Source organism: Cinclus cinclus, chromosome 9 (genome assembly GCF_963662255.1).
Source record: "Cinclus cinclus chromosome 9, bCinCin1.1, whole genome shotgun sequence".
In the NCBI taxonomy this organism is placed as follows: domain Eukaryota; kingdom Metazoa; phylum Chordata; class Aves; order Passeriformes; family Cinclidae; genus Cinclus; species Cinclus cinclus.
Genome location: NC_085054.1, coordinates 21,099,632 through 21,124,000, shown reverse-complemented (window position 1 = coordinate 21,124,000; position 24,369 = coordinate 21,099,632). Strand labels below are relative to the sequence as shown.

Here is a 24,369-nt window from a genome sequence, read left to right as displayed (position 1 = left end):
TTAAATCTGGATCCAAAGAGTAAACCTCGTCACATCCATACAAATCAGTACAGACTGGAAGAGCAAACCCATGTCTACTTAAAAATGCATTCTTCAAATGCAGTATAAGGTAGCCGGGGAGAAAATATGCACAGAATTTAAATTACACTGAGATGCAGTAAGGAACTTTCACCTTCTTTAAATTAAGCAGGTAAAACTGAGTTCCTTTGGAGTCTGTACCAAAAGCTTTTCTTGCTGAGGATGGATCACTTTAGTTTCAAATGCAGCTGATGGAAATAGCAATAATCCGTTCAGTTTATTAAAGCAGTGGCCAGACCCGTTATCCAGTCTGTGAAAGTCCGGACAGGATGGCATGGTTCACAGTCTGAAGCTCTGGCAAGACAAATTTAATTCTCATCCTGGTGATCCAAACGACTCGTGCAAGACAGTAATTACGGATGGTGAAAAATTACTTTCGTTACTTAATATAGAATTAGTTCCGCAGTTTATTCTGTGTTACAGGAAGGTATCAAGGGCTGAACCTTACTCGGTTTGTAGTCTCGGGTCTGGCAGGAGGCGCTGGTTTCTGGTTTCAGATGGCAGAGCTGCGGCACATCGCTGTGCTGCCTGTGCCCTCTGCTGTCGGGAACAGCCGGTGGGAGCCGCGCGTCCTGAGAAGCCGCTCTTCCCCCGTATTCGGCCCCGGTGATGCCACACCTCGAGTGCTGCGTCCAGTTCTGGGACCCGAGGGGGTCCAGGACACCGAGGGGCAGGAGTGGGTGCAGTAAGGCAGTGAGGCTGGGGAAGGGGCTGGAGCGCCAGTCTGATGAGCAGCGCTGAGGGAGCTGGGGGTGTTCAGCCTGGAAAAAAAGGAGGTTCAGGGACCCTTGTGCCCTCCACAGCTCCGTGACTGGAAGGGGCAGTCGGGGGGTCGGGCTCTGCTCCCAGAATACAGTGACAGGACAAGAGCGCGCGGCCTCAAACTGCCCCGGGGGGAGGTTTAGGTTGGATATTAGGAGGAATTTCTTCACAAATTGTGATTAAACATTGGAATGAACTGCCCCGGAAGGTGGTAGAGTCACCATCCCTGGAGGTGTTTAAGGAAAGCCTGGACATGGCACTCCACGGTGCCACGGTGCCACTCCACGGTGCCACGGTGTAGTCGACATGGTGATTTTGGTCGTAGGTTTGACTCGGTGATCTCAGAGATCTTTTCCAACCTGATTTAATTCTGCCACTTTCTCCCGTTGAACGCTTCCAACCATGGGTGGAGGCAGCACCACCGGGCAGGCGGGTGTTGTGAGCTGAGGGGTCTGTGCGGGACACGGCGAGCCCCCTGCTCAGGGAAACCCGGGCGGGCCGTGTTCCGCTGAGGCGGCTGAGGGTGCGGGCCCGGGAGACGGGCCGGGATCGGGGCCGGGATCGGGGCCGGGAGCGGGGCCGGGAGCGGGGCGGAGATCGGGCCCCGCGCGGCGCTGCCTCCGCCGGTCCCCCAGAGGGCGCTGCCCGGTGCCCGTGAGGCCCCGCGGGGCGGGCGGCGGTTCCGGCGGGTCCAGACGCGGCCTCCCCACGTGTGCCGGGAGCGCGGCGTTCCCGCTGCCGCGATGTCGGTGCCGGCTGCCGCCAGCAATCTGCCCATGCGGCTGCTCCGCAGGAAGATCCACAAGCGCAACCTGAAGCTGCGGCAGCGCAACCTGAAGCTGCGGGCGGCCCAGGGGGCAGGTACGGGCGGGCGGTGCCGCGGAGCCTCTCCCCGGCTGAGCGCCGGCGGAGCCGTGACTAACTTTGTGTTCTCTCCCCTCTCTCCACTTTCTGTCTCTGTCTCCGCCGTGCAGTGCCCTCGCCGAGCGAGGCGGCTTCTCAGGGATCCCCGGAGGAGGTGGAGGTGGAGGTGGAGGAGGCGGCGGTGCCAGAGGTGGGTGCAGCGGCCGAGGAGGGCGCGGAGCCTGCGGACGCAGACGGACCCCGCAGCGGGGAAAAGAAGAAAAAGAAGAAGAAAAAGAGAAAAGCTGTAGCAAATGGAGGAGGTGGTGCGTGTTTTTAGCAAAGACAGCCTGTCTCCCAGGGCTGAGTTAGTCTTGGAGGCTCCACAAGCGCCTCTTTAGGGTTCCCGCCGCGTCGGGAAGAGTTTGAAATGCCATGTGCCGGTCAGATGTGCGTTTTAAAGTACCTGAGGTTCTAAGGTTTTACCCGTTTCATTCTAGCTGCGATATTTGAATTCGTAATTCATACTAGCAGTCAATTTCTTTGTTCTGTAGGGTTCTGCTTTGTAACGTTGGTTGGATGCTTTGCTTTATTATTATTTAAATACGTGCCCTGTATTTCAGGGTTCTCTGTACTTGGCTGTGTAGCCAATACAGCTTTTTAGCAATATGCCCAGCCTTTATATAACCTTTATATATTATGAAACTGAAGTATACTGGAAAACTACTGAAAAAACCCTGAAAAAGCACTATACAAATATTGCTAGGTTTGCCCGTGTTTTTATATGTATAGATTTATAGATACATATATAGACATACATGATGAAAGTGTATTTGAGTTTTGGGACATGCATCGTGGTTATGCCAATGAAGAGGTGTTTTTATATCTGAACATTCAGGTACTTAAAATGCAACTTTTCACATATCCTGAGCACAAACGGTGTGGGAAATTTTCTGTGGGCATTGCAGCTAGGAAAGAATTTTGTAACTGGTTTAAGGACAGTTTATCTTGCTTCCATACAAGATGTCATATGATATACATCAAGCTACATTGTTTCACTATGCAAAGTCAGCTGTGTGGAAGGATCTTGGGGATTTTTTCCTCTGTGCCTCAGAAGATTCCACAGAAACCTTATCTCTTCTCCAGCCCCTTCCACCCCATGGGAAATTGTGATCTTTGTACATGGTTTACAGACTAAAGGAAATTCAGTCAGTGAAACAACTTTTCATGATAACCATGACCTTTGTACTTCTAACTGACTTGTCTTCTGTAAAATAACACTCCAGATACAGAAAACAAAAAAGCCAAAACTGAAGAAGATGATTGTGCAGAAGTAGAAGATGGAGATAAGCAGGACTCTGGAGAGAAAGAAGAGGAAGAGGAGGAGGATGAAGTGCCCAGTTTGCCACTCGGTGTAACAGGTATCTTGTGTTCTCTTTTTCATGCACAGGCAAAATCCCAAGGTGTAACACTTTCCTTCCAGGGCAAGTGGCAGTTTTCAAGTGATCCTTGTGAGTCAGGTGTTTGAATACATGATGTGACACTGGCAGCTGTACAGCTCTCACCCAGCTCCTGTTCTTGGAAATTTCCATTATATACGCACACCCGTTGGTCCTACAATTAATTGTGAAAGTGTTTTTTTAAATCTGTGTACACACATGCTTATCTGTAAATGAAGAAGCCCATGAAGAGCAAGCTGGAGATGTAAACTAATAAATCTGACAAAAGAAGCAGTGCATTAATCTTTATTCTTATTAACTCTGTGTAGTTTTCTCATGAACTCATTAATACAGAGTATTTTGCCGGTGTCTTTGGATTTTGTGGAAGAATGCAATAAAAAGAAATCCTTTGATTTTTTCGTATAGGTCAATTTGAACTGGTTAATCTCAGATGGCAGAGGAAATTGAAGAAATAAGTTTAAATATTTTTAATTTTGCCCCTCATTTCAGGTGCTTTTGAAGATAATTCCTTTGCTTCCCTGGCTGGTTCTGTCAGTGAGAATACATTGAAAGGCATAAACGACATGGGGTTTACACACATGACCGAAATTCAACATAAAAGTATTAAGCCTCTTCTGGAAGGCAGGTAAGAAATAGGGCTTTTTAGTCACTCTAATGACCCCAGATGTTTTATAAATTTTGCTGATAAGCTACATACATGAATCATAAAATCAAATAATGGAATCATTAAGGTTGGAAAAGACCTCCAGCCTTTCACTGACCGATTGCTGTGACCTCCCTCTGCCAGCAAGCTCCTAGTACCAACTCCTCTGGTCTTCTGTAAGCCATGTTAGGTTTTTACATTGTCAGCATGGATCAGAGTGAGAGTGTTCTTGGTATGGTCAACTAAATACTTCTTTTTCTAACATTCCTGCTTACAGGGATATTTTAGCAGCTGCAAAAACAGGCAGTGGAAAAACACTTGCATTTCTCATTCCTGCAGTAGAGCTCATCTACAAGCTGAAATTCATGCCTAGGAATGGTAAGGCTCTTCATTTCACAGCTGAATTTTTCTGTAAAGCAGCCATTCAAGGGGTTGGATGAGTTATCACTGACTCTTGTCTGATTGATGTATTTTTTAGGAACAGGTGTTATTATTCTTTCTCCTACTCGAGAGCTGGCTATGCAAACCTACGGAGTTCTTAAAGAACTTATGAATCATCATGTTCACACCTATGGTCTGATAATGGGGGGCAGTAACAGATCAGCAGAAGCACAGAAGCTTGGAAATGGAATCAACATCATTGTAGCAACACCAGGAAGACTGCTGGATCATATGCAGGTAGGTACAGTATTGATTTCTAATCTGGTCATTAAAACATAATAAACTGCTTTCCTTGTCTGACTGTGAGCTTGTTAATCTTCTAGAACACTCCAGGTTTCATGTACAAGAACTTGCAGTGTTTGGTAATTGATGAGGCAGATCGAATCTTGGAGGTTGGATTTGAAGAAGAAATGAAACAGATCATAAAACTTCTACCAAGTAAGAAAAAAAAAAAAAATCTCTTTCCTGGAAATCACTTGACTAACATTGTCTTTTTTTGACTCAATTATTATAAGAGAAGTCATTAATTTTTATAGTTCTGTAAATGAATTTCATAGTGGTTTTCTTACTCTGTCCTTTTTTTTCTGCTAGCCAGTATATATTACTTGTTCAACATCTTATCTGAAGAACAGTTTTCAAATGCTCTTCAGAGATATAATTCTGTTCTTATAAAATCCTTTTAGTTTAACATCTCTCCATTTCCTCATTCATATTCCTCTGCCTGTTTATTTCCTCCCACTAATTATTTCCTAATAAGGTTTAAATGCAAGGAAAAAGGTCTTCTGACTTGAAGTTCAGTCTTTTTTGATACCTCCAAGACCAGTGTCGTGAAGAAGTTTAAGTATTTACCTTAGATTTTTCATTTCCCGATTTTTCATTTAACTGTTCATTGTAGTTGATGTATTAAATAGCATTTGAAATTTTTTTTAACAAATATATTGTAGTATTCATGGAAATGAATTTAGAATTAGAAGATTGGGCTCTGTTTAAGTTGTTGTTTTGTGTCTAAATTGGATTGCAAATTATCATTAACATTTTTACAGAGAAAGAACACTGTTTTCATAGTGGTTAGGATTTTGGGGGTGGGGACAGCTGAAATAAACATGGTGTACACCCCATAATACAGCTACACCTCTTTGTTTGCCAGCACAGTATGTTTGAATTAGAATTTAATTGGAAGATTTGCCCAGAGAAGTTTGCAGTCAGAGATTTTACGGAGTTGCTATTTGAATTCTTTAAAAAGTGAGGCTATCTTTCAAACACTTCCCAGAGCGCAGACAGACGATGCTTTTCTCTGCCACACAAACCAGAAAGGTCGAAGATCTGGCAAAGATCTCTCTGAAGAAAGAGCCACTCTATGTTGGGGTTGATGATAACAAGGAGACAGCAACAGTAGATGGTCTGGAACAGGTAAGACAAACATCAGTGGCAGGGTTGAGATCTCTGAGCCCACCAAACCCTGTGTTTTTTCACTTGGGATGCTTCAGATTTATTTCACTTTTTAACTGTTTGGTGAGTTTTTGTTTTGTTTTTTTCACAACGTAGCCCATGTAACTGTGTTACTAAAACACAAGTTTGTTCTTTACTACTTTTATTTAACAATGTTTAAAACTTTTGCAGGGTTATGTGGTGTGTCCATCTGAAAAAAGATTTCTTTTGCTCTTCACATTCCTCAAGAAGAACCGGAAGAAGAAACTGATGGTATTTTTTTCTTCATGTATGTCAGTGAAGTACCACTATGAATTACTCAACTACATTGATCTGCCTGTTTTGGCCATTCATGTAAGTATCTGATTCATTGATTTATTTTGAATTATTCTGATAACACCTGTAAGCTGTTACAGGCTTTACATTTGCCTGGTTTGTTTCAGTCCAGATTCTAATAAACAGGCATCCTGCTCACAAAACTGATGATGGTCTTGATCAGTCTGTAGAGGAAGAAGATAAAGCAAAGATTATGTAATAACACTTCAGTAATTAGATTTGCTATTTTTTTGAACCAGTGCTGAACACTGATACTATTTTACACTGTGTAGCAACATTTCTGTTTTCTTCTAATAAGTTACCTTTCACAAGCACTAAAATTCAATATGTGGAGTGAATTTCTTGCCAGAGAAATCCAAAGTCTGATGCCTGAAGTGTTGATGCTTTTCCTAAGGCCAGGGTGATGTTTGGATTTACTATGCCAATTCATACCATTTGGTTTGAGTATTTTAAATATTTTGTCAAAAACAACAAAAGGCACAGTTTAGAACAAAGAATTGACTGAGAGTCTATTAAACAGTTACAACTATACAGCAATGTCCATTTTTATTTTGTTTTGGGGAAAAATGTCTTGCAAATCTTCAACAGAACTGTGACAACAGTTTTGTTTGGTTATTTGTTTTTTTTAACCTGTAATCTCTCTAATGTACTGCTAGACTTGCAAATGTGCTTTTGCTGAAGTTAAAACATGCATGTTGTACTCAGGAGAATAATGTTTATGTAATTTTTAATGTTTTGGGTGATAGATACATTGTAACCTCTGAGGGATGCCACTTCTTGTAACTCTGTGCCGTTTATTTTTTTCTTTGTTTCCTCACTGCAGAGTGGTCCTGCTTGGTCTGTACAGGACCACTATTTGGAAAGATGTCTCAAATTATTTTTTTAGTTGTTATTTTATCCCCAGTGTGTTTGTTTCCTTTCAGGGCAAGCAGAAACAGACCAAACGTACTACAACATTTTTCCAGTTCTGTAATGCAGAGTCTGGAATACTGCTGTGCACTGATGTGGCTGCCAGAGGATTGGACATTCCTGAGGTTGACTGGATTGTCCAATATGACCCTCCAGACGATCCAAAGGTAAGTCAAGGAAGTGAACAAGTGTCACAGCAAGAAATCATACTCGGACTGTAAACATAGTTGCAGAGAAGAGCTGAAACTGCTGCTTGACAGAGGGCAGGATTCAGCCATGGTCATATCCAGCTGCTCGTTTCTTTCACTGCTCTTCACCAGCTCCTGGGAAATGCTGCTCCTAGTCAAGACCTTTGTTGTCTTCTTAAGAATTCCATTTTAAAATATTGTTTATGCTGTGAAATTAATCAGCTAAACAACTAAACACTTCTCAAAGAGGATTGTGAGTTTACATATGCATCTCTGAGCTTTTCCAGTTGAAATTTGCTTTTTGTTTAAAGATAATACTCTTAACTTGAATTTTATAAAGTCTGCTGTAAACAAGAGAAATTCAAAAGCTTCCAGAATCAAGGTTTAATTTTCAGTTACTGCAGACTAGGATATTTTTTCTCCAGTAAAAGATAAAATGCTTTAGTCAGGTTCTGTCTCAACCTGTTGTTGCTTTGCACCTTCAGCACTTGTTTTCTCTTATCTATGTGTCAGTGCCAAGAAAGTTTTACCAAACAGTGAATGATGCATCACATTATATTGAGGATAACTTTGGTGTATTTTTTGTTAGTTGTTAAGACTGCCTGACCTTGTTGCTTGTTATTCTTTCCAAAAGGAATATATCCATCGTGTTGGTCGGACTGCCAGAGGAATAAACGGTAGAGGACACGCTCTGCTCATTTTACGGCCAGAAGAACTGGGCTTCCTTCGTTATCTGAAACAAGCCAGGGTAAACTTCTGTCTACTTTTTTTTTTTTTTTTAACTGTACATCCAGTTTTTAAAGGCAAAACCTGGTTTGGTTATTTTTTGCAAAGATCAGTTTCATTTTGTTTAATTCCAAAACAAGCGCAGTCTTCTTCAAAAGGTAATAATTTTAATAGAACTGGGCATTGTTTCTTGGTTGCTCTCCTTATGGACTTGTTTTGTGACTTTTAACTAAAGTGATTTAACTTCTAAAGCAAAAGTGGTAAAAAATGGTGTCATACTGAGTGTCTCTGTTACTCTGGCTTAAAGGAAGCAATAATACTGTCATATTGATGTAAAGGCACTTTACAGATACAGCTGTGGTATTAAAGAAAATCTGTTATGTAGCAGGTTGTTTTCTATTTGTCCTTGGTCTTAAACATATTTTCTATATTTACACAGTGTAAATAATTTTTATGTTTTATTTCTTCTTTTGTTTTTAAGGTACCGCTAAGTGAATTTGAATTTTCTTGGTCAAAAATCTCAGACATCCAGTCTCAGGTATGACATGTTTTTATATTTCAACTGCTTTGAGTATCTTTATTATAATTTGCATGGAGAATGTTGCAGTCTATAATGACTGCAACTCAAAAATACGTCTGCTTGTTTAGGAATGTCTGTATATATGCTCATATGTATTTTTAATTAGTTGGTGTTAATAAAGCCCAGCATCAGCTAAACTTTCGTAGTCCTGTGCTACAAAAATTGCCAAGGAACACAAAGTTGAGTGGAATAGCATAGATAATCCTGAAGATGTGAATTTCTGTGGTTGATTACTTCTGTAATATTTTGATAAGAGTTTTGTAAGGTTTCTTTACAGTAACTTGAATTTAAAATAGCAAGTACAGGAAGCAGTGACGACAGTCCTTACAGAGAGAGGTTCCTAATTAAGCATAATCAGGAAGAAATGATGCCTAATGGAGCTTATTTTTAGAATGCTGAATTAATGTACATTAAACATCAAACAAAACACTGGGATCTAATGAGTATTGGGAACACGGCCCACATGAAATAAAATGTCTTGGTCTACCCTGGTGTGTCTGCATTTTTGGTTTAGAATTAGTACTGCTGATTCCACAATGCATTGGCACCATAATAGATCAGGCTGTGCACAGAATTGCATGGAATCACACAGTTCAGGTGGCAGGCTGACAGTTCTCATACACACGGGTTCATGGTGCGGCTGCAGGTGATTGTCCTTGATTACCTTGCATGGGACAACCCTAATTAGTATTTCTGTAAATTTTCATATTGCTGAGGCTTTGTTTGTACTGTAACTCAGCTTCAGGCTTTTTTTCCCCTCTACTTGTTTATAAAAGCATTTTTACACCTGTATGTGCACTTTGATGTCACAGGGTTCTGCTGAAGTGAGGAGTGAATGTCATTGCCACTCACACAGTAAAAAAAGTCTGAATATAATGTATAGACTTTTAACAGCTACAATTTTTATGTCTCTTATGGTTTTCTTTTCCTCCCACCAGCTGGAAAAGCTGATAGAGAAGAACTACTTCCTCCACAAGTCAGCCCAGGAGGCTTACAAAGCTTACATCAGAGCTTACGACTCCCATTCTCTGAAGCAGATCTATGATGTCAATAATTTGGATCTTCCCAAAGTCAGCCTTTCATTTGGTTTTAAAGTTCCTCCGTTTGTTGACCTTAGTATCCTTTTACTGCAGTGTTTCAAAGCTGAATTTCTGCATTATAAATGTTCAGTGCAACTTGCTGAATTCATATGGTACCTCAAGTTCTGCTGTTTTGTTGTTGGGGTTGGAGGTTTTTCTGCTAATAATCATAAAAATGCATCATGCTGCAGCAGTACTTTATCAAAGAAAATGTAAATACTGCAAATAAGATAACTGCAGAAATGCCTACAAACATATCTTTTAGCAGGTGTCCATGCTGTATAGGCTTCAGTTGCTGTTGGGCAGATTCTGGAATGTTCCAAAATATTGTTCTCTTCCACGCAAAATTATTTTCATTGAAATGTAGTTGTTTTAAGTTTCATAGTCGTGGAATATTGGCATAGAGGGGCAAGAGCAGGAACTAGAAGACTGTGTCTAATTACTGTCAAACCTGACAGTGGATGGAATTTGAAGCAGTAGTACATTGGACAGTTTAATTGGACTGCTGGAGGAGTATTTTGAACCACAGGCACAAAGTTCTGAGTTTCTCTGTAATTAGGCAGCTCAGCTTTTTGTGTAATTATTTTTTCTCACATCAGTAACCTATAGTAAACCCAAAATGCAGTATTTCAAATTACTCCTGTTTAAGTTCCTTAACCAGTGAAATTTCAGATGTGAACAGCAACCATGGCAGAAGACTACAGAAAAGAGGTGGAGGTGGGGGATTTGGCTACCAGAAATCAAAGAACGTCCACAAAGCAAAAATCTTCAAACACATCAGCAAAAAATCTGACAATCGGCAGTTTTGTCGTTAATTACAGTCATTAAAATGCCTTGGGGCCTTGGAGTAGCCTACCTTGATCAAAACCATCTGGCAGTTACTTCCAGTTTAAACAGCTCCTTTCCCATTTTTAGGTCTCTTAATGGATTTATTTTTTGTTGTTTTCTGGGAACAGCTTTTTTTTTTCACTTCAGGAAGACTCTTCAGAACTGAGGCTAAAGGAGAATATGGCCAGTGGATTTTGCCATGCTGGTTGTAAGGAAGAAGATAATTTTAATTACCTTAAGTCAGTACTACAGAGATTTTTATTAAAGAAAGGAAGAATACTTTTAGGTTTTCTAGAAGAATTTGCTTTACATTTACCCTTCTTTCTATGCATACCTCTGAAAGTTGTTAGAGTGGACAACATAAGGACATTGTGAGATTAAAAGGTTTTGCTCACATCAGTTATTGCAAGGGATTTTAATGCTACAGAACTCTGCTTTGGCCATCAAACATGCTGAAGGATATAAGAAGATTCCTTTAGAACTGAACCATGGATGAATAAGTAAGGCTGTATGAGCTTGTGAGTAATTTCAGACATGGTATCTGTATAGTAAGTACAGTGTCCAAAATAAAACAAATCTCTTGCATGAATTCTGGGATGTGATTAATGCTGATTTAATGGGATATAATGGTGACACTACAGTGAAATATTTGGTTTTCCTTCATGTTCAGTTTAAATCTGAATTTATTAATCTGGTGACGTCTAGTGTACTCTGCAAAGAATTAAGGAAAGCAGATTACCTGGGTCGAGTGCTTTAATTTATGTAGTGTTTTCTTTAAGATGTTTCATAACCTTGATGCAGTGAGAAGTTCTGCAGTTGTATCTCATAAATTACAAAAGTGAATTGCTTTCAAGTGATAGTACATCAGATCAGTGATGAGCAGAGTCAAAGATACTGCCACAGAACTGGGGGGTGGAGAGACTCAGTAAGTGAAAAAGTGAAATGGGGTATAAATATACTAGTAGGGTACTTTGAAAGAGGAATATAAAAAACTGAAATGGAAGAGGGTGGAATACACATTGCAGACAGGAAAAAATGGAAAGGCTTCAGTACAAGAAGAATACATAAATTGGGTAAAAGTAGTTGTATTACATATATTATTTCCATCTCTCTGCCATTGTAGCAGTAGATAACTACTCTCACAAGGCTGCAGTGGTGGTGGGAAGTATTTAAAGTGTGTTCCTGTGTTAAGGAAAGACTAAAATGCCACAAAATCCAGAAATGTGGGCCCTGTGCGATTACAGTAAAACAGTTTCTAATTTAAATTTAAAATGTAACTTAGGAACAGTAATAAATACAAAAGCATAAACAGTTATTCTAATATAAATTGGACTGTTATTTCTTAGGTCTTCTGAGGTAGCATGTCAGATTTAAAACTGATACATGCATTGAAGTATTTTTTAAAAATCAGTGGACTTTCTTTTCATTCTTGGGGAAATCAGATGGGGTGAAATAATAGGACCATTCTGTTTCTAATGCATCTGCCACTCAGAACTGAGCATTGTCCTGTTTTCACTCTTATGAAATGGCTGACTTTAGACTCAAATGAGCTGTTGAGATATTTTAATATCAAAATAATTTTGTTACTAGAATTTGAATGTCTTGTGCTTCTAAGCTTGCAATGCAACACCAAAATCTCCTCTGGAGCGTAAGCAGTGCTAAGTATGATGCCTGTCTCATTGAGTTCTCATCTTTGATTTCTCAAAAATTTATGAATAATAGATGTCAAAGTAATTTTCATGCCTTTATTAACAGCACATCTTAGGAGTTCTCTCTGACATCTACATCATCATAGAGTTTAAGGCTTCTGTTTGTACCTGCCAGCTGTGCAGTTACTGTATGGGAATTAACTTTCATTAAGGCAAAAGGAATGCTGAGGGACTCATTAGATGAACTGCAAAATTAATTACGGGGAAAGAGATGTAAGCAAAGCTGCAGTAAACCACTGTGAAGATCAGAATGTGGTTATGTGGGCATAAGCAGTGGCTGAAGCAGTGTGGAAAAGAGTTGGGATATGGAGTCAGTGACCACCTGTCTGACCATGTCCGCAAGGCCACAACTGGTTGGGCTTAAAAGAGCATTAAACTTCCTGCCACTTCTAAAGTCTGATACATGGAAAACTGACAAAGAGCCTACACAACTCCCCCCAGAGATACTTGGGTTGTGTTTTCCTAATTTTCTAATACAACAAAATCTTCGAAGCAAACTTCTGGAGGAGATGCAAAGAAAGACTGGATGATATTGCTCTAGAGTAATAGTGGTTTACACTGAAGAAAAAAACAAGTTTAAACTGTTACTTAAACACAGATGGGTAATGACTCCACCCTACCTGTAGTAGCTACAAAGTCAGCTCTAGCATCCTGATTAAGCTGAAGAGAAATTCATGAGCTAAGTGGGAATTAAAAGCTTCCTGTCTTGTACAGATGCAATTCCCTTTTGCTTTGTTTATAAAATCACAAATGACAAATAGTTTCTGATGAAATATCTGTGTATTGGGCAGCATCTATTCCACCATGGTATTGCAAGAGATTGTCAAACTGGAAATCTGAGGTTTCCTTTGCAGCTTCCCCTGTTATCAATCTTGTGAGCAGTTAATAGACCTCAGCTATCAGGCTGCTCTCAAGGCTTGTCTCATAACATTGACCAATAGCTTGGGGACTAATACTGTGTGCCTTGAGAAATTGCTTTCTTCCTCTGAGAACCTTGACAAAGAAATTGGACTCTTTAAACCACTTAAGGGGGTGATCAAAACTGTCCTGCTTGAACTGGAAGATGTTTTTGACAGTTCTTGGAACAGGCCCATAAAGGAGCACTCTGCCACCGAGTTACTGCTCATAATTGTGAAAAATCCTGTCATGATCTGAGTTTCTTGTACCATAAAGCTGCCAAGTTACAGACAAGCACAGCACTGGTCAGAAAGTGTTACCATCAAATTTTTCAGGGTGAATGTCACAGGTAGAAGGCACCTTGATTGACACTGTAGAACAAGAATAGTTGAGAAATGGATAAGATATTATCTACTGAGGTCTGCTGTAAATAAGAAGTATGTTTATATTTTGGCAGTAATCAGCCTTTCTGTTTGATTTATGACTTGAAAACTCAGTTTAAGTAAGCTACCAAAGCTCTGGTGATTCGCTTTCAAGTCAGTGACTTGAGGCTCAGGGGAAGCAACTCACAGGAAGGGTGAAAAGGGCTATGTAATTTTAAAAAACTAATATTTTAATAGAGATCCCGCTGTGAAGGAACACATGGTGCTACTACAGAGGTCTGTGACTTTTGGTTTTAGTTCTACCACTGCCCTGCTTAGGAAATCATTGTCCAGTCACTTCAAGTGCTCAAAATTTAGAAGGGATTTTACGGAGCCCAGAAAAGGGCCAGTTATTAACCCTTGAAAGGTGGGTTGGTTGTTGGGTTTGGGGTTTTTTTTTCAAATTAAACTAGTGCTGAAAGAAGGCTATAACCAGGGGGTAACCATACAGAATAAAGTCTATCACTGCTCCTGGCTTTTGCTCTATTAGCTTGTTTTTATTGGGATTTTAGCTGACAGGAGAATTAATGCAATACTTTCTGAGACTTTTGTTTGTCTGATGCTTTTAGATTTATAGAAGATGTTGAGCCCTGACAATAAGAATCCAGCCTCTTGAACTGGAATGCTCTTAGTGCTAAAAAATCTGCTGGCTTGCATCAAAGTCATAAATACCATGATGTTGCTTCTGTCAAATCACTTTATTGCACAGCCACGTGGGGAAGAGATTACTTTTTTTTTTTTTTTCTCCTCTTAGTCACCACAATAAACTTTTGATATGCAGTTGTGAGGAGAGGTAGAGGAAAGATGCCATTAGAAGAAGGGAAGACAAATGGAATATGGGGATTCTGTCTAGAAACACATTCACTTTGCTATATCGTTGTCATCCAGCTTAAGAACTGCACTCACTTTTCAAGAAAACCCCAAACCTTAGCATACTCTTCAGTAGCAGTCCATTTTCTCAGACACTTTTGTAAGCTGCAACTCTGAAAAACATAACCATCATATCCATCTATTTTTTCCCAGCTGGTCAGAATTTAAAGAAAAGAAAGGAAAAAAAGGGGAAAATTGTAGGCTCTGCAAAATCATATAACAGTTGCAAAACTTCCAAACTCTCCTCTCTGTCCTGGCTGTTGGCTAAAGATGTTGAGACACCCAGGGCTTTCTGGGCTCCTCTGCAGTTACCTGTGAATGTTTTTATTATTAATAAAATCAATACCAGCTGGCATCTATGTGACATCTAGATTCTCCATCACATTTTCAATTGTAAAAGTATGGAACCAGCTGTCAAAGGACTTTGGAAGGCTTGCTTTTTGTCTTGAGCTGAAATTTTCTGTATATTTCTCAAATTAATTGCATTTTTAAAAAATGCTTTAGAAAGGAGGCTGATTTTCTGTTAAAGAGGATGGAATAAAACTGCATCTGCTTGATGCTTTTGTAGCACTTTTGAATCTAAAACAAAAAACGGAAAATAAAGAGTCAAGCTCAGTGTAGTCCCTTTATAATGGTCTAAAAATAATCTGCCTCCAATAGATAAAAGCAATCTTCTGGAAAACGTAACATTAAATTTTATAAACTTGCTATAAAAATACAGCTTCATTTCACAGAATGGGTTGGAATTCTGTTACATCTGGATGAATCATCACTCTGGAGCTGTTTCTAAGCTTGTGTGCTGTCCTTGGAAGTGCTTGGAAATGGTGATGTAGCCAAGCTGTCCTGGGCAGCTGCTCCCTGGGGAGGACAGATACTTCCTGAGCACAGCTGAGCTAAGGGGAGCTTGGACACGAATTACAAGGATGCAGGGAGGGTTAAGCCAAGTTAAGAACATTCAGACTGTCAAGAAGAAATATTATGACAAGAATGAGTCTGAAAAGATTCCGTTAAAGAGAGTCCTGAAGTGATGTTTGGTAAAGTTATGGGGAGTAGGAAATACATTTTGGAATTCCTCACCTCTGCCACAAGTCCATTTCTCATCAATTTTCAGGTCAATGGGGAAAAGTGAGAACAGATACAAAGGAAGATGTATTTAGATTTATAAGAGATTGCTATTTTCCACCCTTTTGTATTTTGCATCCCTCAGACTTCTCAAAAGCTCCACAAAGCACGAAACATCTGGATGGAAAGATGACATTCCCTTGTATTCACTGTTAATTCTATTGTCTGTCTCCAAGCCCTTGGTCACATATTTGATTGCTTATTTTAAAAGCAATGAAATGGTTGGTGGGGGCAGTGAGGGAACATGGCAGGAAGGGGCTGTGAGGAGAAGGCGTCCCCATGGGGAGAAGGGAGGAGTGTCTCGTCACCACCTGGGTCTGAGGGGACACGGACTATTGCTGTCTACTCAGTCCCACATCTGAGCACTGCGTCCAAACCTGGGCTCCTCCGTACAAGAAAGGCAAGGAGCTGCTGGAGAGGGTCCAGCAGAGGCCACAGAGGGGATGAGGGGTCTGGAGCATCTCTCTTAGGAGGAGAGACTGCGGGAACCGGGCATGTTCAATCTGGAGAAGACTGAGAGGGGATCTCATTAACGCACTTTAAGATCTCAAAGGTGGGTGCCAAAAGGATGGTGCCAGACTCGTTTCAGTGGTGTCCAGCGACGGGACATAAACTAAAATACAAGTTTAACCTCAGCGTGAGGAAGAACTTTACATTGACCGTGGTCGGGCACTAAAAGCTGCCCAGGGAGCGCGTGGAGTCTCCCTCTCCGGAGCCATTCCAAACCCACCTGGACGCGTTCCTGTGACATCTGCCCGAGGTGACCCTGCCTGGGCAGGGCGGTGGGACGGGATGGTCTCTTCAGAGGCCCCTTCCAGCCCCGGCAGTTCAGCCATCCCGCGAGCAGCGGCCGTCGCTCCCCTCACGGGGCCGCAGCCGGGGAGGCCGCGCCTCCCGCCGCCCCGAGGCGGCCGCTGGGGCGGGGCAGCAGCGCCGGTGCCGCCCGCCCGTGCCGGAGCTTCGCCGCGGTCCTGCCGCGTCTCCCTCCCTTCTCCCGCCGTCGTCCCTTCTCCAGCCGCCCGGGATGGGCGTGCGGAGCCGCGGGCAGCGCTGGCGGGAGCCGCGGGCAGCGCTGGCGGGCGGCCACTGAGGGGGGGGGGGGGCGCGTCCCGGTGTGGGGGACCGGGGACGGTGCCGGCGGCCTGGGAGGTGGCAGCGGTGAGGGGTCGAGCCCCGGTGCCGGGCATGGCGGAGAGCCTGGGCCCCTGCTCCCCACGGGGCCAGTGCCAGCCCAGCATGGGTGCCAACGCCTCGTCCGGCAGCATGGACACCAACGCCTCCTCCTCGGAGGTGGGCGGCAGCGCGTGGCGGGGCCGGGAGCCCTTCTCTATCTTCACCATGCTCATCCTGACCCTGCTGGTGCTCCTGACCGTGGCCACCTTCCTCTGGAACCTGCTGGTGCTGGCGACCATCCTGCGAGTGAAGGCCTTCCACCGGGTGCCCCACAACCTGGTGGCCTCCACGGCGGTGTCGGACGTGCTGGTGGCGGCCCTGGTGATGCCGCTGAGCCTGGTGAAGGAGCTGTCGGCCGGGCGGCGGTGGCGGCTGGGCCGGGAGCTGTGCCTCGTGTGGGTGTGCTTCGACGTGCTGTGCTGCACGGCCAGCATCTGGAACGTGACGGCCATCGCCCTGGACCGCTACTGGTCCGTCACCCGGCAGCTGCAGTACACGATGCTCGCCCGCCGCCGAATCTCCAACGTCATGATCGCTCTCACCTGGCTGCTCTCCGCCGCCATCTCCCTCGCCCCTCTCCTGGGCTGGGGGGAGACCTACAGCCCCGAGCAGGAGCGCTGCCAGCTCAGCCAGGACCCGTCCTACACCATCGTCTCCACGGGCGGGGCGTTCTACCTGCCCCTCTGCGTGGTGCTCTTCGTCTACTGGAAGATCTACAAGGCGTCCAAATTCCACATGGGGGGCCGCAGGAGGAACGCCGTGGTGCCTCTGCCCGAGGCTGCCCAGGTAAGGCTGGGCAAGGGGAGGGAGCCCCTGCTGCTCCCCCAGGTCCTGCTTCTCGTCAGCTCCCGGCCCTTTCCCCTGCCATGGTGAGACCGCACCTCAGGTGCGAGGTGCCCTGGAGCTCCCGTGTGAGTTAAACTTTGTCACAGACTGGACGTGAGCAGTAATTAGCCAGTCAAAAAGTGCAGCTCCTGGAGAAGATCTTTATTCTCATTTTTTTCCTTATGTGTTATAGGAGTAGGAGACAGGTGCATTCACTACCACTCGGGAGAGACATTTGAAAATTGCATCTTTTTTCTGAATTTGCCGTTCCTTGGGTTTTTTGTTGGTTTTTTTTTTTTTTTTCCTCTTTATGTTATTTTACAGCGTTGGTATGGTAAAAAAAGACAAACAGATCCCCAGGTCCTGTACCGAGAAAAATGCATATTTATCTACCAGCACAGACTTTGTATGTCTGAATAGATTTTGGTAAGCAAATTGCACACTATACACAATAGATAGATGGATGGATGGATGTGCTTGGGCTATTTTACCCTGAATACTGCTCACTGCATGGTGTTGAAGCAATGAGCAATCGTTTCTGGTTTAAAATTACCTGCTGGCTTCAAAACCATGTTCTCCTTATCCCCAAGATTGTCTGTAATCCTGCAGTGCTCTAGCCATTTGGAAGGTCTTGTTCATTTTGGGGATACACCTTGCTGACAGGGAAGCTGTGTTCTTTCAGAAGGGTTGGGGTTGATTCCTTGTGCTCCATAAGTCAGGCTCTCTGCATGATGCTGCTCTCTCCCATTCCATGCCTCCACTGTGCTTGGCTGGGCTCTCTGTAAACTTTCTCTGCTTTCTGTCACATACTCTTGCTCTCATGCCTACCACTCTTCATGTTTTTGTGATTGCATGTTACACTTCCTAAGCCCAATAGCCAAAGATGAGCTGTGTAGATGTTAGAGATACCTGCAGAGAACATTTCTGTTCTGCTTCCCCTGCAAAATTCTATCTTTGATTTGGAGTCAAGGAAGTTCATTATTATGGTCACAATAAGAGTCTGTAGGTTGTGTCCCCAGATTCTTGCAAGAGGTAACAGCACTGGCAGTTATTTGTGATTAGAATCACAGATTTGGATCATAATGTCTTGAGGATACTTTTAATATATATTGATTTATGGAGGTATCTTCTATAAAGAAGCAAAAAATTTGCTATAAAAGTTGAGAATGTCTCCTCTAGTGGCATTTTTTTCCCCTATGATCTTGAGCCCCTAGTTTGCACCAAATTTCTTTCAAATTCTTTTAAGTAGGATGGAAGTATTGCTTGGAGTTAATGTATAATCTATTCAAGTGCAAAAGCTAGCTGTTTATTTGTAGTGGTTTGCATGTTCTATCTTTTACATAAACACATACCCATACAGGACTAGTTGTTTGGAATCTAAAATTCTGGGAAGTGAATGAGCTGAGGCATTGCTGCTCAAGCCAGTGGAGAGACACATCACATGGCAATTTTAGCAAGACAGAGTCTGGCTGCAAATTGTCATGGTTCTGTCTGCAAAAGCCCTGCATGGGCCCAGCATGGCTGACAGGTAAGTGCTTTGTGCTGATGCAACCCAGTCTGGGGGCTGGTTTACACTGCACTGACAAAGGGGTTTGTCAGAGTGAGCTAAACACCCATTTTGGAGGGGTTATTGCAATCCCAGCAAATGCTCAAGCCAGTAGGTCTCCTTTCTCATATTGGTGTGATTGATATACTAACTCCTTCTAAAATGAATTCTTGAATCTGCAATTGGTGTGTAGTAGCAACTTCCTCCATTGTCCCAGCAGCTCCATTTGCTGACTTAAATGAAAAGACTTCTGTGATTCAGATACAAACTTTATCCTCACCTGAAGGAAGAGCTGATGCTGCACATGTGTACTTTAAATGAACTCATGGATCAAGTGAGCTGGCATTCAGGATGCATTTCTTGTTTTCTTTCTAAATTAAAATACTGAGATTTACTCACCAAGTGTTATCCTGATCCTTTTTAAGCTTGTGGTAGTAGGATCCATCACATCCACAGGAAGAGTAGCAGTTTCCCAGTGAATTCTGGAGGGGAATCTTCACACACATCACTACTGTTCTTTGGCAAAACCCTGCTGTTTTTTTAAACATGCAAACATGTTGCCAAGGTTTGCTTCTCTGCATGCAGGGGTGAGCAGGCTGTCAGCATCAGCTCTGTCCTCTCTGATAGGGCAAATTCTGTTCTGCTTCTTGTAGTTTGCCCATAGAATCATTCTTATTTTCCCTTTCTTTCTCCCTTGATATCTCTCCTCCCTCAACTTTCTTCCATCTCTGTTCTCAGAGAATGCTCACCTGTCATGCTCACACTGGCAAGGTTTTTCTTCTGTCACTGTGACTCTGGATGTGAATTCCCCTCTGCACCTTTGTCAGCTCTCACTCCAGGTGCCCTGCACCAGTTGATCTGAGGAATATTAGTGGGATTTTTTTTGGCAGACGATGCCAAAGGCTGGCAGTGCTTCCCAGTGTGCAGGTGAACAAGAACAGCAGTGATCCCTGCTGGGAGAGATGTCTGTGTTGCACTCAGGAGTGAGCTGTCAGGTAGTGTTGGATTGGAACTGCACAGCAGGGCTGCAGTTCGTGGCCTGAGGTACAACCAGCTGGTGAATTCTGGCAAGTCTAAGGACAGAAAAGGTTTGAGTTCATAGCACTCAGATGCCAATTGGGATGCCCTGGAAAAACCAGTGCACCAAATGGAACAGTGAGGGTGGTACCTTGATGTTTGTCAGGCACCAAAATGGTGACACCAATCTTTCCAGATTATATATATATATAAAATGGTTTGGGTTTTTTTTCACAGAGAAAGGGCATTTCTTTCAAACTGAGAATTGGCATACATACCTGATGTTCCTACACTCATGCAGAGCTGCAGAATAGAATAGGTACAAAACAATTATTCTGAGTCATTCTTTGGTTAAAATTTTACTTGGGTTTTTGAAAAATACTTTTCAAAACCTTTGAAAAAAAATTGGGTGAGGGAGATGGATATCTGAGAATGCTTCAGGTTTTAATGAGAACTTGTGTTTTTACTTTCCTTTGAAATAAAATAATTGCTGAATTGGGATCCTAAATTAAGCCAGTGCTTTTATAATTGTATGTTTGCCCATTATGAAACGCCCTAAAAAGTGAATTCTGCAGGCAACACTGACATGGGTGACCCTCATTAAAAAAATCTAGTGACATACCATCACTGACAGAGAGCTATGCTCTGTCACACCTTGTTGACAGCAGGCAATAATTCTCTCCCTAAACAGTCCAATTGAAATAAATTAGACTGCTTGTAAAACAGCAGATATTGCTGGATAGTGCCCTTTTAAATCAATGAAATCCCTTGTAGCATAGGGATAGCCCAGCAGAACCAAGGATGATGGGATCTGAATTACTTACATGTAGCTATTGCAAAACCAGGTTTAAATTTTCATATGAGAAGTTAAAAATCAAGTACTGTTGATGATTGGTGGAGGTTTTTTTTTGTTTTTTTTTTAATTTCTCCCTCTCAAAGTACTTATATAAAAGTACTTGTATAATAGCATAAGCCATGATCCAAACTTTAGATTTTTGTGAGAGTCCTTCCCACTTTGGATAACATCAGGCTCCAGAGGTGCTGTGTTGTTCTGCACCTTGGCCCATTCAGCTTCTCCAATTCACTTAACCAGTCAGTCCAATATGGGAGAAAAAGCAGTTTCTCCTTTTCTGAAGGGCTCATGGGCCTTTTATTTCTTAATTCTGCCTCTGTACCAGTAGAAGAGATGGGTCAGGAAACAAAGTTCTGCTGTCCAGAAGAGCTGCAAAAATGTCCAGAAAAGAGTGAGGCCCGGAAGCAATGGGGAGTGGGTAGTGATTTCCTGAGAGAATGAGTTAGTCCTGCTTACAGCAGAAGAAAATCCTGTGAGAGAAAGCAGGTGTTCTTCTCCCTGTCAGATAAACTGTCCTGTTGGTGGAGCACCCAAGAAAGTGTAGACATTTATGTTTTGATCCTTTGTTATGCATTTAGTTTATTGTGTTCTTGTTCAAAAAGCAAGAATTGTGCCAGGGCTGCACTGAGGCAATAATGACCTTTGCTGAACCACACTGCAATAGGCAAAGCTCTGAATTTGTGGTACCAAGCCAGATTTGTTTGTTTGTTTATAATCTTTAGTGTTGTTTTGTAATTGCAGACCCTGCAGGTGCAGGACAAACATACACAGAGCACCTGCCACAAAGGACCAGTAATAACAATCATTAAGCTGTAAGAAACATTTTAAATCAAGGAATTTTGTCAGAAGCTCCTTGGTGGCATGTTTTCTATGACATTCTAAGAACACAGGAATTAGGAACATACAGCTTTGGAAGCATGTAGCTATTTAGGAGTAGTAATTTACTGGGAACAGACAAACAAGGGAAGGGGCATTGAACAGTAATTGCTGATCAGTGTGCAGAAGAATAAATTCTGGAACTAATACCAAACTCCTTTGTGACTGTAGAAGGATTTGTACTTGAGCCATTTCCTTCATTTACTCTCTTTATTACTCTCACAGAATAGCAGTCATCTCTGTACTTCTCACAGCCTGTAGTCCTGGAAATAGCGGATTTCATGAGCTCAGATCTAAATTCTGGCCTCAGAGTAGCAGTCCTTTCATCCCAGCTATTTCCCCAGTGTTCCTGTCTCATGTCTCCTGGAGCAGTGCCTGGGCATATGGAAGGAAATCTGTGCCCGAGGCAGAGTGTGCTGCTAGACACTGAGTAAGAACAGTGTGCAACACTGCAGACATGGCTCCAACAAAAGCCAAGGCACCTCCTTGGACTGCTCTAATTTACAGTCTGTGACCAACTCTTCTGCTGTCACAGCCTGCTTGGTAGTGCTCATCAGTAAGCCCAGCATAGATGTAAATGTTCTATACTTGTCCTTTGTTCTGTGTGGCACACAGATAAAGGTCAGCTGTTGTGACTTATATTGGAAACTGGAGTCATGCAAAGCTTCTGGGAATGGCATTGGGAACTGCAGGTTTGGTACATTTAGAGCTGCATTTAGTTCTAGCAAGTAATTTACAAAATGTACCATGATGTATTTTCACTTGCTCTTTTGTATTCAGAGGCCTGACGTAAGTTTGTGAAGAGTAAGTCAGTGAAGTTTGTAGAAACTCCCCTGGACTTCAGCAGGAGCTCGACCAGGCTGTACATGCAGGCTTCATTGTGGAAAACATCTGAGGACTGAGGTATCTTCTAGCAAAGGAAATGAAATAACTTTTTCTTACATTATGTAATTAGGTGATTAAAGGGTAACTGGTAGTAAATTCTGCAGCCAGAGGTAGTGATAAGGCTCTGATTTGATGATGGCACACAGCAAGCTCCATTTTCTGAGCAAGAGTTGAAGGTTAAATACAGTACCAAACTGTGCCTGATGCTCATGAGGATGTCCTTTGTATGGCTGTTCCCAAGAGGCACTTACGTAACTATTCCTCAGGGCTAAGACATAATCTTTCAGGGTTGCTTGTCACAGATTTGTCCTCACGTCATGCATTCATCCCTTTTTGCTGAGTGTGATTAAGGATGTGCAGAGCAAGTCCTTCTGCAGACAAATGGTGTGATCCTTGCTACATGAGGGGTGTCCCATTTTAATTGTCACAACAGATGTGATTTTCATTTTCCTTCATTTGCGTGCTCCCATAATCTGCTGCTCTTACATTGTGCAGCCCTGTCTTGTGTCTGAGGGTGCAGACAGGGATATCCATCGTGAAGAGTGATTGTTCAGCCACTGCCAGTGCTTCATTGTCTGAATTGCTGTGCTCATACTGAGTAGAGGCCCTCCATCTATTACAAAGGCAGCACATGCATGTGGAATATGTAGCTAATTTAATAATGATCCGTATCTGGAATGCTGTCAGTCTTGCAGTGCCTGTGAATTTTCACTCAGGCAAATTTTACAGCCTTAAACTGTTGCTTTTATTGCACTTTCTTCATAACCGTAGCGCCTAGAAGAACTTTAATATCACAGACACTTCAGTCTTCAGATTAAAATCACTAGGGAGTGTCTTCATCTGGTGAGACTCAAAGCACAGAAGTAACTTCTGCCCAGGAGCTGTTTGCCCCAGAGCACTGTGCTGTTCTCACTGCAGAGATCAATGTCTTGTCCTCAGTGAGAAGACAAGAAGCACTGTCGACAGCCTGGAGTAGCTGAAGTTTTTTTCTCTCTTGTATAACTTCTGAAGCCAGAGTTTGAACTGAAGGCCAATTGAAATGGTGTTTTTCTGGCAATGGAGTATTTTTTGACAAAGTTCAGAATAACAGAATGATTGGACTTGTAAGGGACCTCTGGAGATCATCTCGTCCAAGGTCCCTGCTGAAGCAGTTCACCTAGAGTGGGTCTAAAGGCCACAGAGCAGCATGAATGCAGGGATAGGCAGCAGGCACAAGCCTTTGTTAGTCTGCCTTAACAATCTGATTTACCCCTAGCTATGAAAACTTTCAATAAAATAACCTGAAAAAGAGTCCCACAGCACACATGGCACCAGGTACTCTTTATTTAGCTCTCTTTGTCAGTTACACTTGGCAGCTTTTCCAGCGTACTGAGAAGCCTGGTAACTTTGGCACTCCTGGGGCATTTTCGTTCTTTTAGCATGGAAGGCATGGAGTTCAGGCCTTTTGTGGTAGGTGCACAGATGTTGTGCTGTCATTTAAAAGTAATACTTCACTCAAACAAACTGACTTGGTAAGAAACTGTGTTTGCTTTTGTTTGAGGTGAAGGAAGCTTCGCAGGAACCACAGATGGTGTTTACAGCTCGTCGTGCAGCTATCACTTTCCAGACAGATGGAGAAACATGGAGAGAACAGAAAGAGAAAAAGGCAGCTCTGATGGTTGGCATCTTAATTGGAGTTTTTGTACTGTGCTGGATCCCTTTCTTCATCACAGAATTAATAAGTCCCCTCTGCTCCTGCAACATCCCACCCGTCTGGAAAAGCATCTTTCTTTGGCTTGGCTACTCAAATTCTTTCTTTAATCCTCTCATTTATACAGCATTTAACAAAAATTACAACAATGCCTTCAGGAACCTTTTTGTAAAGCAAAGATAA

The 24,369-nt window shown here is 42.7% G+C and overlaps 2 protein-coding genes across 2 annotated transcripts; both read left to right on the top strand.

Moving 5' to 3' along the window:
• The first annotated feature begins 1,583 nt into the window (after positions 1-1,583).
• On the top strand, positions 1,584-10,853 carry DDX18 (DEAD-box helicase 18). Its single transcript, XM_062498222.1, has 14 exons — positions 1,584-1,701; positions 1,815-2,009; positions 2,970-3,104; positions 3,633-3,768; positions 4,064-4,164; positions 4,265-4,464; positions 4,551-4,665; positions 5,498-5,637; positions 5,848-6,009; positions 6,915-7,067; positions 7,723-7,836; positions 8,296-8,352; positions 9,333-9,510; positions 10,146-10,853. Exons 1-14 carry the CDS (start codon positions 1,584-1,586, stop codon positions 10,286-10,288), a joined length of 1,947 nt encoding a protein of 648 aa, XP_062354206.1. The 3' UTR covers positions 10,289-10,853.
• A 5,653-nt stretch (positions 10,854-16,506) lies between these two features.
• On the top strand, positions 16,507-24,369 carry LOC134047370 (5-hydroxytryptamine receptor 5B-like). The gene is made up of 2 exons (XM_062498470.1): positions 16,507-17,280; positions 24,037-24,369. Exons 1-2 carry the CDS (start codon positions 16,507-16,509, stop codon positions 24,367-24,369), a joined length of 1,107 nt encoding a protein of 368 aa, XP_062354454.1.

Bases quoted from the DNA above. Each gene is read 5' to 3' on its own strand.
- DDX18 (XM_062498222.1), top strand. From the start codon at position 1,584: ATGTCGGTGCCGGCTGCCGCCAGCAATCTGCCCATGCGGCTGCTCCGC. The intron at 1,702-1,814 runs GTACGGGCGGGC...TCCGCCGTGCAG, and splicing joins GCGGGCGGCCCAGGGGGCAG to TGCCCTCGCCGAGCGAGGCG. The intron at 5,638-5,847 runs GTAAGACAAACA...AAACTTTTGCAG, and splicing joins CAGTAGATGGTCTGGAACAG to GGTTATGTGGTGTGTCCATC.
- LOC134047370 (XM_062498470.1), top strand. From the start codon at position 16,507: ATGGCGGAGAGCCTGGGCCCCTGCTCCCCACGGGGCCAGTGCCAGCCC. The intron at 17,281-24,036 runs GTAAGGCTGGGC...CTTTTGTTTGAG, and splicing joins CTCTGCCCGAGGCTGCCCAG to GTGAAGGAAGCTTCGCAGGA.